General features: G+C 51.8%; 1 protein-coding gene across 1 annotated transcript in view; it reads left to right on the plus strand.

The window, feature by feature from the left end:
• The window catches only part of POLA2 (DNA polymerase alpha 2, accessory subunit), a 34139-nt gene extending 28541 nt beyond the window's left edge, over positions 1 to 5598 (plus strand). Inside the window, exons 14-18 of the mRNA XM_002755525.5 lie at positions 2125 to 2233; positions 2516 to 2622; positions 3453 to 3512; positions 3766 to 3892; positions 5097 to 5598. Coding sequence (XP_002755571.1) covers positions 2125 to 2233; positions 2516 to 2622; positions 3453 to 3512; positions 3766 to 3892; positions 5097 to 5246 — 553 coding nt within the window. The 3' untranslated portion in view covers positions 5247 to 5598. The remainder of the gene's footprint in view (positions 1 to 2124; positions 2234 to 2515; positions 2623 to 3452; positions 3513 to 3765; positions 3893 to 5096) is intronic.
• Positions 5599 to 13815: the final 8217 nt, after the last annotated feature.

The following is a 13815-nucleotide window of genomic DNA, read 5'->3' on the forward strand; positions in this document are numbered from 1 at the left end:
TCGAGATCAGCCTGACCAACATGGCAAAACCCCTCCTACTAAAAATAAATTAGCCAGACTTGGTGGTGGGTGCCTGTAGTCCCAGCTACTCGGGAGTCTGAGGCAGAAGAATCGCTTGAACCTGGGAGGCAGAGGTTGCAGTGAGCCAAGATTGAAGATTGTGCCACTGCACTCCAGCCTGGGTGACAGAGAAAGACTACATCTCAAAAAAAAAAAAAAAGCCAGAACCAGTGAGAAAGCACCTCAGAAGAGGCAAGCAGAGCCTGCAGTTCTCGTCCTGTTTGCTGGAGCAACTGGAGGACCCTCCCACCATGACGTATGAGGTTGTGCAATGCTGAGCATAGTTGGGATTTTTTTCTGATCCCTCCTTCTATAGCCAGTTTCTAACCATGAGCAGGAAGGCTATTTCCTCGTTAACTATTGCTCTTCCAAAGCCTGCGCTGAAATAGGGCAGTTTCGTCCCTGGACAGCAGCCAGCTGCACCTCAGCCCTTTGTGTTCATCACAGACGTCAAGCCCTTGAGATCTGGAGCACAGATTGTCCCATTCAAGTTACCCCATGGCCTGTTTACCAGACCCTGGCACCCAAATGGTGGACTGGAGCATCATAGTGAGCTTCTCAGTGTCAAAGGGACTGTAATGCATATGCAAACACCTTTGGTCTCAGAAGTGTGATTTTGTGTTGTAGAAGGCTCAGTTCATACTCTGGGAGGACACCACAAACAGTAATAAGGGTGACAGCTGTCACCAGCACCTTTATCACATGTGAAAATGTACATACATCTGGGAAGTTACACATTTTAAGCAAGAGGAGATGGAAATGAGAGTTATTGGTGGATTTTATTGCCCGCAAAGTAACACTTTATGCCTATTTGATTTATAAAAGACCCCTCTGCCAAGGTCAGCTAAGGGAACCAAGGAAACAGGGCTTTTTTTCTCTTTTGTGTGGCTGGGAAAAATAAATAGTAAAAACTTTTTTCTTTATTTGTTTGTTGTAACCCTAGAGATTCTCCTGCCTCTATCAAAAGAAACATCTGCTGTCATCTGTGCTTTTACTGTTGCTGTTAAATATTTCTTTCACTTTCGCAAGGCGGCCCTCTGAGAAATAGAAAATCGGGGCGTTACTTCCATGTGTGAGAGGGGAGGGCTGCGATGGCTCAGGGAGAGGCCACTTTGGCTCTGCCACATCCCGCTAGAAATGTCCGTATCTTGGTTGTCCAGTGATTGCGGTCCAGTGTTCAGTCAGCCAGAAGGTTTCAGCTGGATCTTCTAAATACAAAGGCAGGCCGGGCACGGTGGCTTACACCTGTAATCTCACACTATGGGAAGCCAAGATGGGTGGATCACTTGAGGCCAGGAGTTCGAGAACAGCTTGGCCAACATGGTGAAACCCCATCTCTACTAAAAATACAAAAATTAGCTGGGTATGGTGGTATGCACCTGTAGTTACAGCTACTCAGGAGGCTAAGACACGAGAATTGCTTGAACCCAGGAGATGTAGGTTGCAGTGAGCCCAGATTGTGCCACTGCACTCCAGCCTGGGCGACAGAGTAAGACTCTGTCTCAAAAAAAAAAAAAAAAAAAAAAAACACAAAGGCAGTCTCAAGGTCTTTTTAGCATGCCTGCCTTCTCCCTAGGAAAGATGCCCCAGCTCCACACACTCTGCCAGGGTGTGGCAAGGGAGACTGTTTAATGCCTGCAAGCTACACCTGCTTAGAAGGTATAATGAGTCTGAGCTGTGGTTTAAACTCTGGCTCTGAGGCTGTGATTCTTTATTCACATCCTGTCTTTCTAGATTTTCTAGATCTCAATTTCTTCTCCCCTTTTTCTGCCAAACAATAGTCTCCATCCTCTCAGTAGAGAGCCACACAGAGCAACAAGAAAGTGTCCCCGGCTGTCTGAGCCTCGTCCAGATGGATGGGTGTGAATTAGAACAAATTGTCCTTCACTCCCAGGGTCCCATGGGAAACAGCATCTCTGTTCACAACAGAGTGTAATTCTGAGCTGCCTCCCTGGGAGTGGGCTCTTTGCCTCCAACCCTGACGCATTCCGCCTGGTGCCCAGCTGTTCTAACTCAACTCCACTCACTTTTCTCCCTCTTCTATTTGTTCTTTTGACAAACTAGCTCCGGCTCCCACCTTGTCTTTGTCCCATCATTGAGAGATGTGCACCACGAGCCTGTGTACCCCCAGCCACCTTTCAGCTACTCCGATCTGTCTCGAGAGGACAAAAAGGTAGCAGTACCCACTCCTTGACCAGCAGGCTGCCAGAATCCAGCATGCCTGCGCCACCAGCTCTGGCCCTGAAGGGGAGGGTGGAGAGGCCTCTTTAAGGCACACCTACATCCTGAATCTTAAACTTTTTTTAAACAGGCAAATGTGTTTATAAGTTTGCTGTATGTTGGTTTGGTCCCCCTTTCCGTGGTCCCCCCAGCCCTCAGACAACCCCCACTTTCATGGGAAGATGTTTCTAACTTTTGGTATACAAATGTTTGTTTCAACCCGTTCTCATTTTAGCAAGTACACTTTGTGTCGGAGCCCTGCAGCCTCTCCATAAACGGAGTGATCTTCGGCTTGACGTCCACGGATCTGCTGTTCCACCTGGGGGCCGAGGAGATCAGTAGGTAAGAAGCACGTTCCAGCCCCAAGCAGGACAACCGGCTCTCTGGTCCCGGCCCTTTCTGCAGCCAAGAAAATCAAGGGGCTTCTTGATGGTCTTGACCAGAGAGTCTTGAAAGCAGCAAGTTGTGTCAGACTCTGGCCATCTGAGTTTCTCTCTACCCAGGGGGAGGGGCTGGATGCATTAGTCTCTGTTACCACCTCTCTAAACTGCCTGTGAGTCCCCAGAGAGCCGTGTCCTTTCTGTCTTTGCACTTAAAGGCGTCGAAATTCATCTCCGTTTTCTTTTCTGCTCCCCTTTAGTTTATTTCCCAAATCTGTGACCTCTGAAGGGTTTTCTTTGTTTCCAGTACAATAACCAGCGCTGCAGAGAATCAGGCCCTGCCAAATTTGTTGAGTTGAAGTTGGGCAGCTCCGTTCTGCCATCATCCTTGATGGGAAGGGGCATGTGAAGAAAATCGCATGTTCAGCGAGATGGGTGTGGCTCCTTGGTTGAGGTTTGAGATTTGGGTCAGCCTGGCTACACGCCTGCCTCATGGTGGTGCCAACTTTGCATCCTCTTGCCCAGTACAGTGCTGGCTAATGGCCTTCCTCGATCTTGATTATGAGGGATTCCTGTGCTTTCATTTCTCAACCCACTGTCCTGCGTCCCTTCTCATGTGGGAACAGACCCAGCTCCTTGTGGGTGGGTCCTTAAACTTCCCCAGAGGCAGCCTCTTGTCACTGGGCCTTGGCCATTTAGCTTCTCTCTGGTTTATTAAATCCTCCCGTCCTCCCAGAAGATAAATGGGTCGAAAAACAGGGTTCTGTGTTTACACTTTCCTTTCTTTCCCAGTTCTTCTGGAACTTCAGACAGATTCAGCCGAATATTCAAGCACATCCTGACCCAGAGGAGGTGAGCTTGCCACTGGGACCCCCGACTGTGGAGACAGTGCCTTGGGGTCATGGCACTATGACAGGCATGATTGTAAGAGCCTTCACTTTACCCTGTGATGACAAGCCTGCATTCTGCCCCCCCACCCACCACACACACACAGAAAAAGTCAGCCTGTGGTCACCAGCAGTGCGGAAGCCAGTACCTACGGGGACTCTGTCTGAGAAGGGGGCCCCTTGGTCAACTGTTGCTGACTGTTTCTCTGTCTCTGTAGCTACTACCCGCTCTATCCACCCCAAGAAGACATGGCCATTGACTACGAGACATTCTATGTCTACGCACAGCTGCCTGTCACCCCAGATATCTTCATCATCCCGTCAGAGCTGAGGTACTTTGTGAAGGTAGGTCTGAACTCTGCTTTTTCCTAGAAATGTAGAACCCAGCCTTTGAGTTTCCCTTCTAGACGACCTGGCACTCACCCCTCATGGGTCTGCTGATGGGGATGGGGCCTCTAGCAACCTGCCCTGGGGTCTTGTTTCTTTGGGGAAGTTGGTGGGACCAGAAAACAAACAACTCTGTCAGTAAAACACTTTAGTAAACCTGAAAACTGGGAGTGTTCCTGCTCCCTCTTCCCTCCCCAAGAGAACAGGAGCCCAGGTGACTAGGAAGACCCTCAAATGAGGGCTTTCATCAGGCCACATCAAGGTGACCTGGGGAAGATTTTGTATATGCACTTGCCTGTCCTCTGCCCCCAGATTCTGATATGACCTCCAGGTTGGCTTAGCTGGGAATAATACCTTGAAGACGCTATTGGGTCATTCTGATCTCTGCCACCCTTAAACCCTGCCTGCCTTGGATTTAGGTCTCATACAGGGAATCCCAGACCAGGCTCCCTCTTGCCAAACGAGAGCCAGTTCAACCTCAAGAGGTTTTAAAAAAAAAGTTTTTCACATGGAAAAGCAATGAACAGCTAGATCAGGTTTGTCTCCAAGTTTGGGGGCTGTTAATCTGCCACGCCACCTCATTCTTCTGTTTGAAAGACTTGAAAGGAATTCAGAGTTTTCTAGCAACAAGTTAACATGTGACTAAGGCTGGGCGCAGTGTTTCACACCTGTAATACCAGCACTTTGGGAGGCTGAGGCTGGTGAATCACCTGAGGTCAGGAGTTCAAGACCAGCCTGGCCAATATGGTGAAACCCCATCTACTAAAAATCCAAAAATTATTCCTGGCTATGAACTTCCAGCTATGAGCTTTTTAAATTATTATTAAAAATAATAAATAAATACAAAAATGAGCCAGGTGTGGTAATATGTGCCTGTAATCTCAGCTACTCGGGAGGCTGAAACAGGTGAATCGCTAGAACCCAGGAAGCAGAAGCTGCAGTGAGCCAAGATCACGCCACTGCACTCCAGCCTGAGCAACAGAGAGAGACTTCATCTTAAAAAAATATATATGACTGAAAATGTTTCTGGTTGTTTTGCTGCCTTCATTTCCATTTTCCAAAACCCTCTTTAGGGTCCAGCCATCTGGTGTCACTTCTTTTTCACACTGGCCCCCAGTTAGCTGAGGCTCTCCGAACCCGTCTCCTCTTCTCTCCTCCCCAGGACGTCCTCGGCTGTGTCTGTGTGAACCCCGGGCGCCTCACCAAAGGGCAGGTGGGAGGCACCTTCGCCCGACTCTACATCAGGAGGCTGGTGGCAGACGGGACAAAGAGGCAGAGTCCGTGTGTTGCTGCGCAGGTCATCAGGATCTGAGGCTTCTGTCTTCTGCTGTTCTCTGCTGTGTGGGCCCTTACAGTCTTAGCCAAGAGCCAAGACATAGCCCTGTGACAAGGTGAACAGTTGGGTGGTAAAAGAGAGAGGAGCCAGCCAGGGAGGGGCAGCTGCGGGGACCAGGCCCAGCAAGAAGGGCTCACGCAGCCCGGCCTTCCTGTGAGTTGAGCCTCTCCTGGAAGGAAGCTCTTACTTCTCGGTGCATGTTCCATGTCTAGAAGTAAGCCAGCCGCGGATACCACCCGCTCAGAAAAGGTGAGAAGGCCTTGGGATTTTCTACATGAATCAACACAGAAACAACTTTTGGAGAAATAAAAATAAATTCTGAGTGTGACTTCTGAGTTTGATCTTTCTTCTACTTTTTCCTGGTAGTAGACAAAGAATGTTGCCTATTTGACCTATGTCCAGAGAAAGCAGAGTGTTGGTCACACTGGGTTTGTGTCTAGCCCCAGGCCTGTCCAATGGGTAACTCAACCCCACCCCTCATCCCCACAAGGCCCCAGTGACCTCTCAACTGCAGAGGTGCCCTGCGTGGGCCCTGGAGCCGGGCTGCAGCACAAGCAACTAGCTGCCTGCCTGGCCCTCCCTGTGCAGTTCCTCACATGCACGCTGTGGTCCCAGCCTGACCTCTCCATCTGGAGGGGGCGGCCTTGCTGGGCTGTTCCAAGCTGGAGTCCTGGTGGCAGCTGCTTTGCCAAGTCGTGCAGTAGCCAAGGCCTGCCTGCAGCCCAGAACACTCAGACAAGGTCAGGCCTTCCAGGGTTCACAGCACATCCCATTCCCCTGTGCCCTGGCATCTGGGGAAAGGCTGTCACTGGCCAGATGGAGTGGCTTCCTGCCCTAAGCTAGCAGGCTGACCTGCCTCACATGCCAGAGCCAAGACTGCATACCCCAGCTGTCAGGGCAGGGAGGTGGGCAAGGGGGCAGCGAGCTGCTGGTGGCTGTGCCTTGACTCAGATAAATACGTGACCGAACAGCGGCCAACCATTGCTTCCCACCTGTCTCTGATGGTGACATGGAATCGAGCCTCAGATCTGACCAACATACAGTAAAAGGTCTCCCTTTAAACAAGAGCAGCTATTTTATTTCCTTGGTTTTTATAGCACCTCCTCTGAGGCCAAGAATTAGAAACAAGTGGCAGCATGGGGAGTGAGTTTTTTCCTCCTCCCCCAGCTTCTCTATGCATGAAGCAGCCAGCTGTGTTCCACGATGGGCACCATGACTTGTCAGCCTCCGGATGTGACATTTGGGGAGCCCAGGCAACAGTTGCCTGGATACCAGTCGTGTGACTGTTGGAAATGATCTGGGAGGGCCGGGAGGGCCGGAGCAGGCATTTAAGAGTCAGACAGAGACAGCAGGATGTGAATCCAGAGCAGGCAGGTCTGGCAGGCGTGCCTCTGCCACCAGACGGTTCCTTTTTTGCTATTGTCAGGAAGGTGCCAAGCAACTGCTGGCTGACCGTCTCTAGACCCCACTTCAGCTGTGTCACCAGTCTCTCCAAGTGTCTGTCATCCCCAGGCGATCTCAGGCAGGCTCTGGGGGGCGTGTCAGTGATGGAGGGTTGAGGGTGCCCAAGAGGTTGGGCCTATCTGCCTCACAACCCCCTTTGTTGGCCTCCCCCAATCTGGTCATGGCCCCTGCCCTTGAGATACCAAGTAGACAGCCCTGAAAAACAGTCCTAAGCTCTAGCCAGGGTTTGCCTCCCATGCCCATGCCCCACCCTGCCCTGCCTCTGCCCTGGCAGAAGGAGCCACCCTCTCTTCCCCTCCTTGTGGCTTCCTTTTAGGGTTCTAGTCTTTGAGCAGGAGAGCTGCCGAACAGAAGCCACTCCTAGCAGCTGTGCCTGGGAACCCAAGTGGGTGCCAAGAACAAAGCGAGGGAATTAGGGCCTCAAGGGGCACCCAAAGGTGGGGGCTGGCAGGGCCATAGTGTGGATCCTCCATCCAGCTCTGCCATCTGCAGCCACTGGGGCTTGGTGTTTCCTTTCCTTTGATCTCATGGCGGCCTGCCCAGCTCAGCCCAGCCCTGCTGCTTCCCTACTGCTGGGAGTAGCCATCTGGGCTGATTTCTCACTCCACCCACCCCAACCCAACGGAGTCTCACTCTGTTGCCCAGTCTGGAGTGTAGTGGTGCGATCTTGGTTCACAGCAACCTCCGACTCCTGGATTCAAGCAACTCTCCTGCCTCAGCCTCCCGAGTAGCTGGGATTACAGGCATCCGCCACCACGCCTGGCAAATTTTTGAATTTTTAGTAGAGACGGGTTTTCACCATGTTGGCCAGGCTGGAATCAAACTCCTGACCTCAAGTGATCCAGCTGCCTCGATCTCCTAGAGTGCCGGGATTATAGGTGTGAGGCACCATGCCTGGCCATAAACATCAACATTTTTGAAGTGGATGATTTAGCTGAGCGCAGTGGCTCACACCTGTAATCCTAGAACTGTAATCCTAGGTCGAGGTAGGTGTATCACCTGAGGTCAGGAGTTCGAGACCAGCCTGGCCAGCATGGTGAAACCCCGTGTCTTCTAAAAATTCAAAAATTAGCCCGGTGTGGAAGTGCACACCTGTAATCCCAGCTACTCGAAAGGCTGAGGAAGGAGAATCACCTGAACCCAGGAGGTGGAAGTTGCAGTGAGCCGAGATCACACCACTGCACTCCAGCCTGCATGACAGGAGTGCGACTCCATCTCAATAAATAAATAAAGTGTATGAGTCAGTGGTTTTTAGTATGTTCACAGCGTTGTGCAAACCTTGCCACTATCTAATTCCAGAGCATTTTCATCACCCCAAAAGAAACGCTGCACCTATTAGCAGTCTCTTACCGCCTCTTCTGCACCCCATCCCCTGCCAATCACTCATCTAATTTCTTTTCTATAGATTTGCCTATTTGGGGCATTTTGTATAAATGGAATCATACAATACATGCTTTTTTATTTTTTTATTTTTTGAAATGCTCACTGCAACCTCCACCTCCCAGATTCAAGCGATTCTCCTTCCTTAGCCTCCTGAGTAACTGAGATTACAGGTGCCCACCAACACACCCGGCTGATTTTTGAATTTTTTGTAGAGACGGTGTTTTGCCATGTTAGCCAGGCTGGTCTCGAACTCCTGACCTCAGGTAATCCGCCTGTCTCAGCCTCCCAAAGTGCTGGGATTCCAGGTGTGAGCCGCCACTGTGCCTGGCCCATGCTCTTTTCTGTCACGTTTTTTGTTGTTGTTTTCTTTTGTTTTTGTTTTTTTGTTTGTTTGTTTTTGAGACAGAGTCTCACTCTGTCTCCCAGGCTGGAGTACAGTGGCACAATCTGTGCTCACCGCAACCTCCACCTACCAGGTTCAAGCAATTCTCCTGCCTCAGCCTCCAGAGTAGCTGGGATTACAGGTGCCGCCACCATGCCAGCTAATTTTTGTATTTTTAGTAGAGATGGGATTTCGCCATGTTGCCCAGGCTGACCTCAAGTGATCCGCCCACCTTGGCCTCCCAGCATGTTGGGATTACAGGCATGAGCCACCACACCCGGCCTGTCAGGTTTGTTTCACTTAGCATGATGTTCTCAAACAAGTTTTGTCCCTGCAGCAGCAGGTATCAGTCCACCATTCCTTTTTATGGCTAAGAGCCCACTGTATGGCCATATGGTATTTTGGTTATGCGTCCATTGTTGGGTTTTTCCACTTGTTGAGTAGTGGACACTTGTGTACAAGTTTTTGTGTGAACACCTGTTTTCAGTTCTCTTGGGTATGTTCCTAGGAATGGGGAGGGGCTTTAGATTTAGGAAGGAAGAGAAGGCAGAGAGAGGGAGGGAGGAGGGACGGAGGGCGTGAGAAGGGTAAAAGAAAAGGGGGAAGGACAGAGGGAAAGAGGAGAGGGAGGCAGTGATGGGCCTGGAACAGTTCTTCAGAAACAGATTGTGAAGTCTTGCAAAGGTGTTTGGACCTGATTCTGTCTGCTCCAGAGAATCTTGGAAGGGTCTGCCTCCCACTCCCTGTGCCTCATCCTGGCCACCCAACAAAGACCAACTTAAGAGGAGTCCTAGGAGCAGCCCCAGTAGCTTGGAACACGTAGCAAAGCCGTGGTTTGAGGGGAGAAGTGCTCAGGGGAGGGGCCTGGGTCTGTTGAGGCAGGTTGGGATGAAGAGGGGCACCGAGCAGGCCACTGGAATACCAGAAGCAGCACATGGACATCGGAGGGGTAGATGGGGGAGTCACTGCAGTCAAAAGCCACAGAATGGCGGGGCGCGGTGGCTCACACCTGTAATCCCAGCACTTTGAGAGGCAGAGGCGGGCAGATCACAAGGTCAGGAGATCAAGACCATCCTGGCCAACATGGTGAAACCATGTCTCTATTAAAAATACAAAAAATTAGCCGGGCATGGTGGTGCGCGTCTGTAGTCTCAGCTACTTGGGAGGCTGAGGCAGGGGAATTATTTGAACCCGGAAGGTTTCAGTGTTGCAGTGAGCCAAGATCATGCTACTACACTGCAGCCTGGGTGAGAGAGTAAGACTCCATCTCAAATAAAAAGCCACAGAACTGGGAGGTGCTGGGAGGGTGGCCGAGAGAGGGATGGGCAAGATCGGCACCATGGAGAGAACTTTGGCCAGCCTCTGCACTTAGCGACACGAATCAACAAGGCAAAGGGTGGGACTGGCCTGGGGGCAGGGGAGTGAAGAGGGGTGGCAGCAGAGAGGTACTGGGGATTTCTGGCTAGAGAGATCGGAGGACACCCATGGTTGCTCATGATGGGACGCTCAGCTGCATTCAGGCATTTGGGCCCCTCTGTGACCAGGCAACCGCCCTTGGTCATTCTGGGTCTTCAGTCCCCGAGTGGCCGCGCCTACTGCTGCTCCCTTGGGTCAGCCCTGGAAATGCCCAGGGGCTTAGGGCTGGCCTGCCCTGGGACCCAGCTGGACCTTGGCCAGCTTCTGAATTCCCCCATCCTGCCCCTCCTTCCCCGGGGCTCCAGGCTCCTCCCCACCCAGAGCCTGCCTCACAGCTGAGGCCCTGCAGTTGCCTAGGCCAACGGGCCCCTGGGAGGTCTCAGGGGCAGCTGCTGCCCATGACCCCGCTGACCCTGGCCCCTGCACACTGCTCTCTGAGATCCCAGGCTTCTGCCAAGCGGCCAGTAGGGCCCAGCCAAGCCTCATCTTCTCCGCTCACTCCCATCACTTCCAGATCTTCCCCGGGATGAAATATTTTAGGCTGAGAATTTTCATGCTGAGTCAGCAGGCCCCACCTGAGGAGTGAGAAAAGCTGCTGGGTGGAGGCACCCCTAGCCCGCTCCTGCCACAGAGAAAGTGCCTTCCAGAGATAGTAGGGGGAGTACTGGGTGAGGGGTACACCTGCCTCCATTAGGCAGGCTGGGCCTTGTTCAACAGGGCATCAACCCTGCCCTCCCACCACCTGCCTCCCACCACAGAGCAGGGCATAGGGGTGACACAGTGGGAGAACGGAGAAGGCAGTCACTCCTGATTCCCGGCAGCTTCTATCCTTGAAGGTCCACTTTCCCCCCAAGGACTCAAGGCCCCTTCAAACTGTTTGCCCCTTAGAATGTTCTAGTAACAGTAGTTGCCTCTGGGGATGGGTGTCCAAGGGCTAGGGGTCAGGAGCAGGAGGGCTCAGGAATGATTTGTCATGTCCACACTCATATCCCATTTAAATTAAAAAAAATTTTTTTCGGAGACAGGGTCTCACTCTGTCACCCAGTCTAAGTGCAATGGTGCGATCACAGCTCACTGCAGCCTCAACCTCCCAGGCTCAAGTGATTCTCTCGCATCAGCTTCCTGGGTAACTGGGACCACAGGTGTGTACCACCCATGCATCCATCCATCCATCCATCCATCCATGCATCCATCCATCCATCCACCCATCCATCCATCTGTCCACCCATCCATCCATCCGTCCACCCATCTATACACCCATCCATCCACCCATCCATCCACCCATCTATCCACCTATCCATCCATCCATCCACCCATCTACCCACCCATCCATCCACCCATCCATCCATCCATCCACCCTTCTATCCATCCATTCATCCACCCAGCCACCCATCCATCTATCCATCCACCTAACTGTCCATCCTTCCATCCATCCATCCACTCATCCACCACCCATCCACCATCCATCCAACTTAACCATTCATCCTTTCATCCACCCATCTATCCACCCAACCATCCACCATCCAACCAACCACCTATCCATCCACTCATCCATATTCACTGAGTACCTACCACATGGCACACACTCTAGGGGACTGGCTGTGGTCCAGTGAGAGATGGACATGAACAAAATGGCAACGGCATGGAGAGGCCCATGGTCCAGAGTTTTCCAGGGTATTACAAGGGGACCTGACATCAACGGGGTCCAGAAAGCTTCCCTGAGGGGAGACATCACAGCTGAGAGCCATAGGAGGCATGGGGGTAGCCAGATGAGGTGAAGGGAGACGGTGGGGGGCCCATGGAGGAGTGTGTGCAGGGACCTAGCCCTGGAAGCTGGGCACGGCTGGCAGCTGACAGGCACTTGCCAGCTGGCTGGAGGCCGAAGAGGCCAGCAGGGGCCCTGCTACAGGTTTGTGGCCATGGCAGCGAATGAACCGGGCACGTGGCAATCAGTGGCATTTCTATCACCATGGGGGGTGCAGAATAGGCAGGCAGCACATCATCCTGGCCCCCAAAATCCTTGGATGCTCCATTGTTTCCCCACCCACACCCTGTCACCCAAGCTATAAGCCCGGACTGGGCCTGATTCCCCCTTCTTCCTCCATGGCCTCATCACCAAATCTCAGCCTTTCAACCTCATTATCTCCATCTTCAGCTCTCACACCCCTCTTCAGGGCCAAGTTCTCTTTCCCTCCTATACTAACTGTCCCCAGAGGTGGCCTCTGCCTCTAGTCTGGCCTCCCTCCAGGTCCCCCTCTCCAAAGCTGCCTGGCACCACCTCCCTAAGCAAAATCTGCAGTCCATTCACCAAAAAGAAACACATGTGGCTTTTTTTTTTTTTTTTGAGACAGAGTCTCATACTGTCCCCTGAGCTGGAGTGCAATGGCACTATCTCAGCTCACTGCAACCTCCACCTCCTGGGATCAACCAGTTCTCCTGCCTTAGCCTGCAACCTCCACCTCCTGGGATCAACCAGTTCTCCTGCCTTAGCCTCCCAAGTAGCTGGGATTACAAACGCCCCCATGTTTTGTATTTTTAGCAGAGACGGGGTTTCACCATGTTGTCCAGGCTGATCTTGAACTCCTGACATCACGGTCTGCCTGCCTCGATCTTCCAGAGTGCTGGGATTACAGGCGTGAGGCACAACACCCAGCCTACATGTGGCTCTTAAGCAAATGAAAAGGTGACCAGCCTCACACATCATAAGAGAAATGCAAACTCAAATTACATCAAATTCCTTTGTTTTGTTTAGTTTTGACCGTTCTGATTGACACAAATCAAAATAGGTGGAAACCAGGGGCTGGTGAGGCTGAGGAGAAACAGCCCTGTCAACTGTGTGGGTCCCTGGTACCTGGCACAGTCTCCAAGAAGGACAAGCTGACAGAACTCACAAAATGACCACTGCACGCCGGGCATGGTGGTGCGTGCCTGCAGTCCCAGCTACACAGGAGGCCAAGGCTAGAAGATGGCTTAAACCCAGGAGGTCGAGGCTGCAGAGAGCTATGATGATACCATTGTACCCTGGACTCCAGCCTGGGTGACAGAGCAAGACCCTGTCTCTAAAATAACAATAATAAGAGATCACTGCACACATCTTTTGCCCCCCAGTCCTTCCAGGTCCCTTCTGGAAATGTATTCCACAGCGGCACTCACGTGTGTGTGTGAAAGGGCTTTTGTGCAGATGACTCGCCACAGCACTGCCTGTCTTGGAAAAGGGCTGGAACAACTGAAGTTCCCTCGGCTGAGAAGTGCGTCTGTAAATTACCACACACCCTCATGCTGGAATGCTGTGTAGCTGTGAAAGTAAGGATGTAGAGTGGTACCCAAAACATAACGCTAACTGGAAAAAGCAAGGTGCCAAACAGCCACTGAACAGCAAAGCCTCAATGCAAGGTGGCTTCCCACAGTCCCCAACCCTTTGCCAGCTCCCACCAGGGCCTGCAGTACTTTGGGGTTCTATTTGTCTAAATATTGCCATTTGCGTAAAAAAATGTGAGGGGCTTTCTCATACATGCAAGAATATCCCTGAAGTGTTTATTAGAAACTGATAATGCCAGTTGGCTTTGGGGAACTGAGAACTGTGTCTGAGGGACAGAGATAAGGAGAATTCTTGCCTCTTAGAACTTCTGGATTTTTTGTTTTTTGAGACAACGTTTCACTCTGTCGCCCAGGCTGGAGTGCAGTGGTGCGATCTCAGCTCACCACAACCTCTGCTTCCCAGGTTCAAGTGATTCTCCTGCCTCAGCCTCCCAAGTAGCTGAGATTATAAGTGCCTGCTACCACGCCCAGCTAATTTTTGTATTTTTAGGAGAGATGGGGTTTCACCATGTTGGCCCGGCTGGTCTCCAACTCCCAACCTCAGGTGATCCACACACCTCAGCCTCCCAAACTGTTGGGATT

Source organism: Callithrix jacchus, chromosome 10 (genome assembly GCF_049354715.1).
Source record: "Callithrix jacchus isolate 240 chromosome 10, calJac240_pri, whole genome shotgun sequence".
NCBI lineage: Eukaryota > Metazoa > Chordata > Mammalia > Primates > Cebidae > Callithrix > Callithrix jacchus.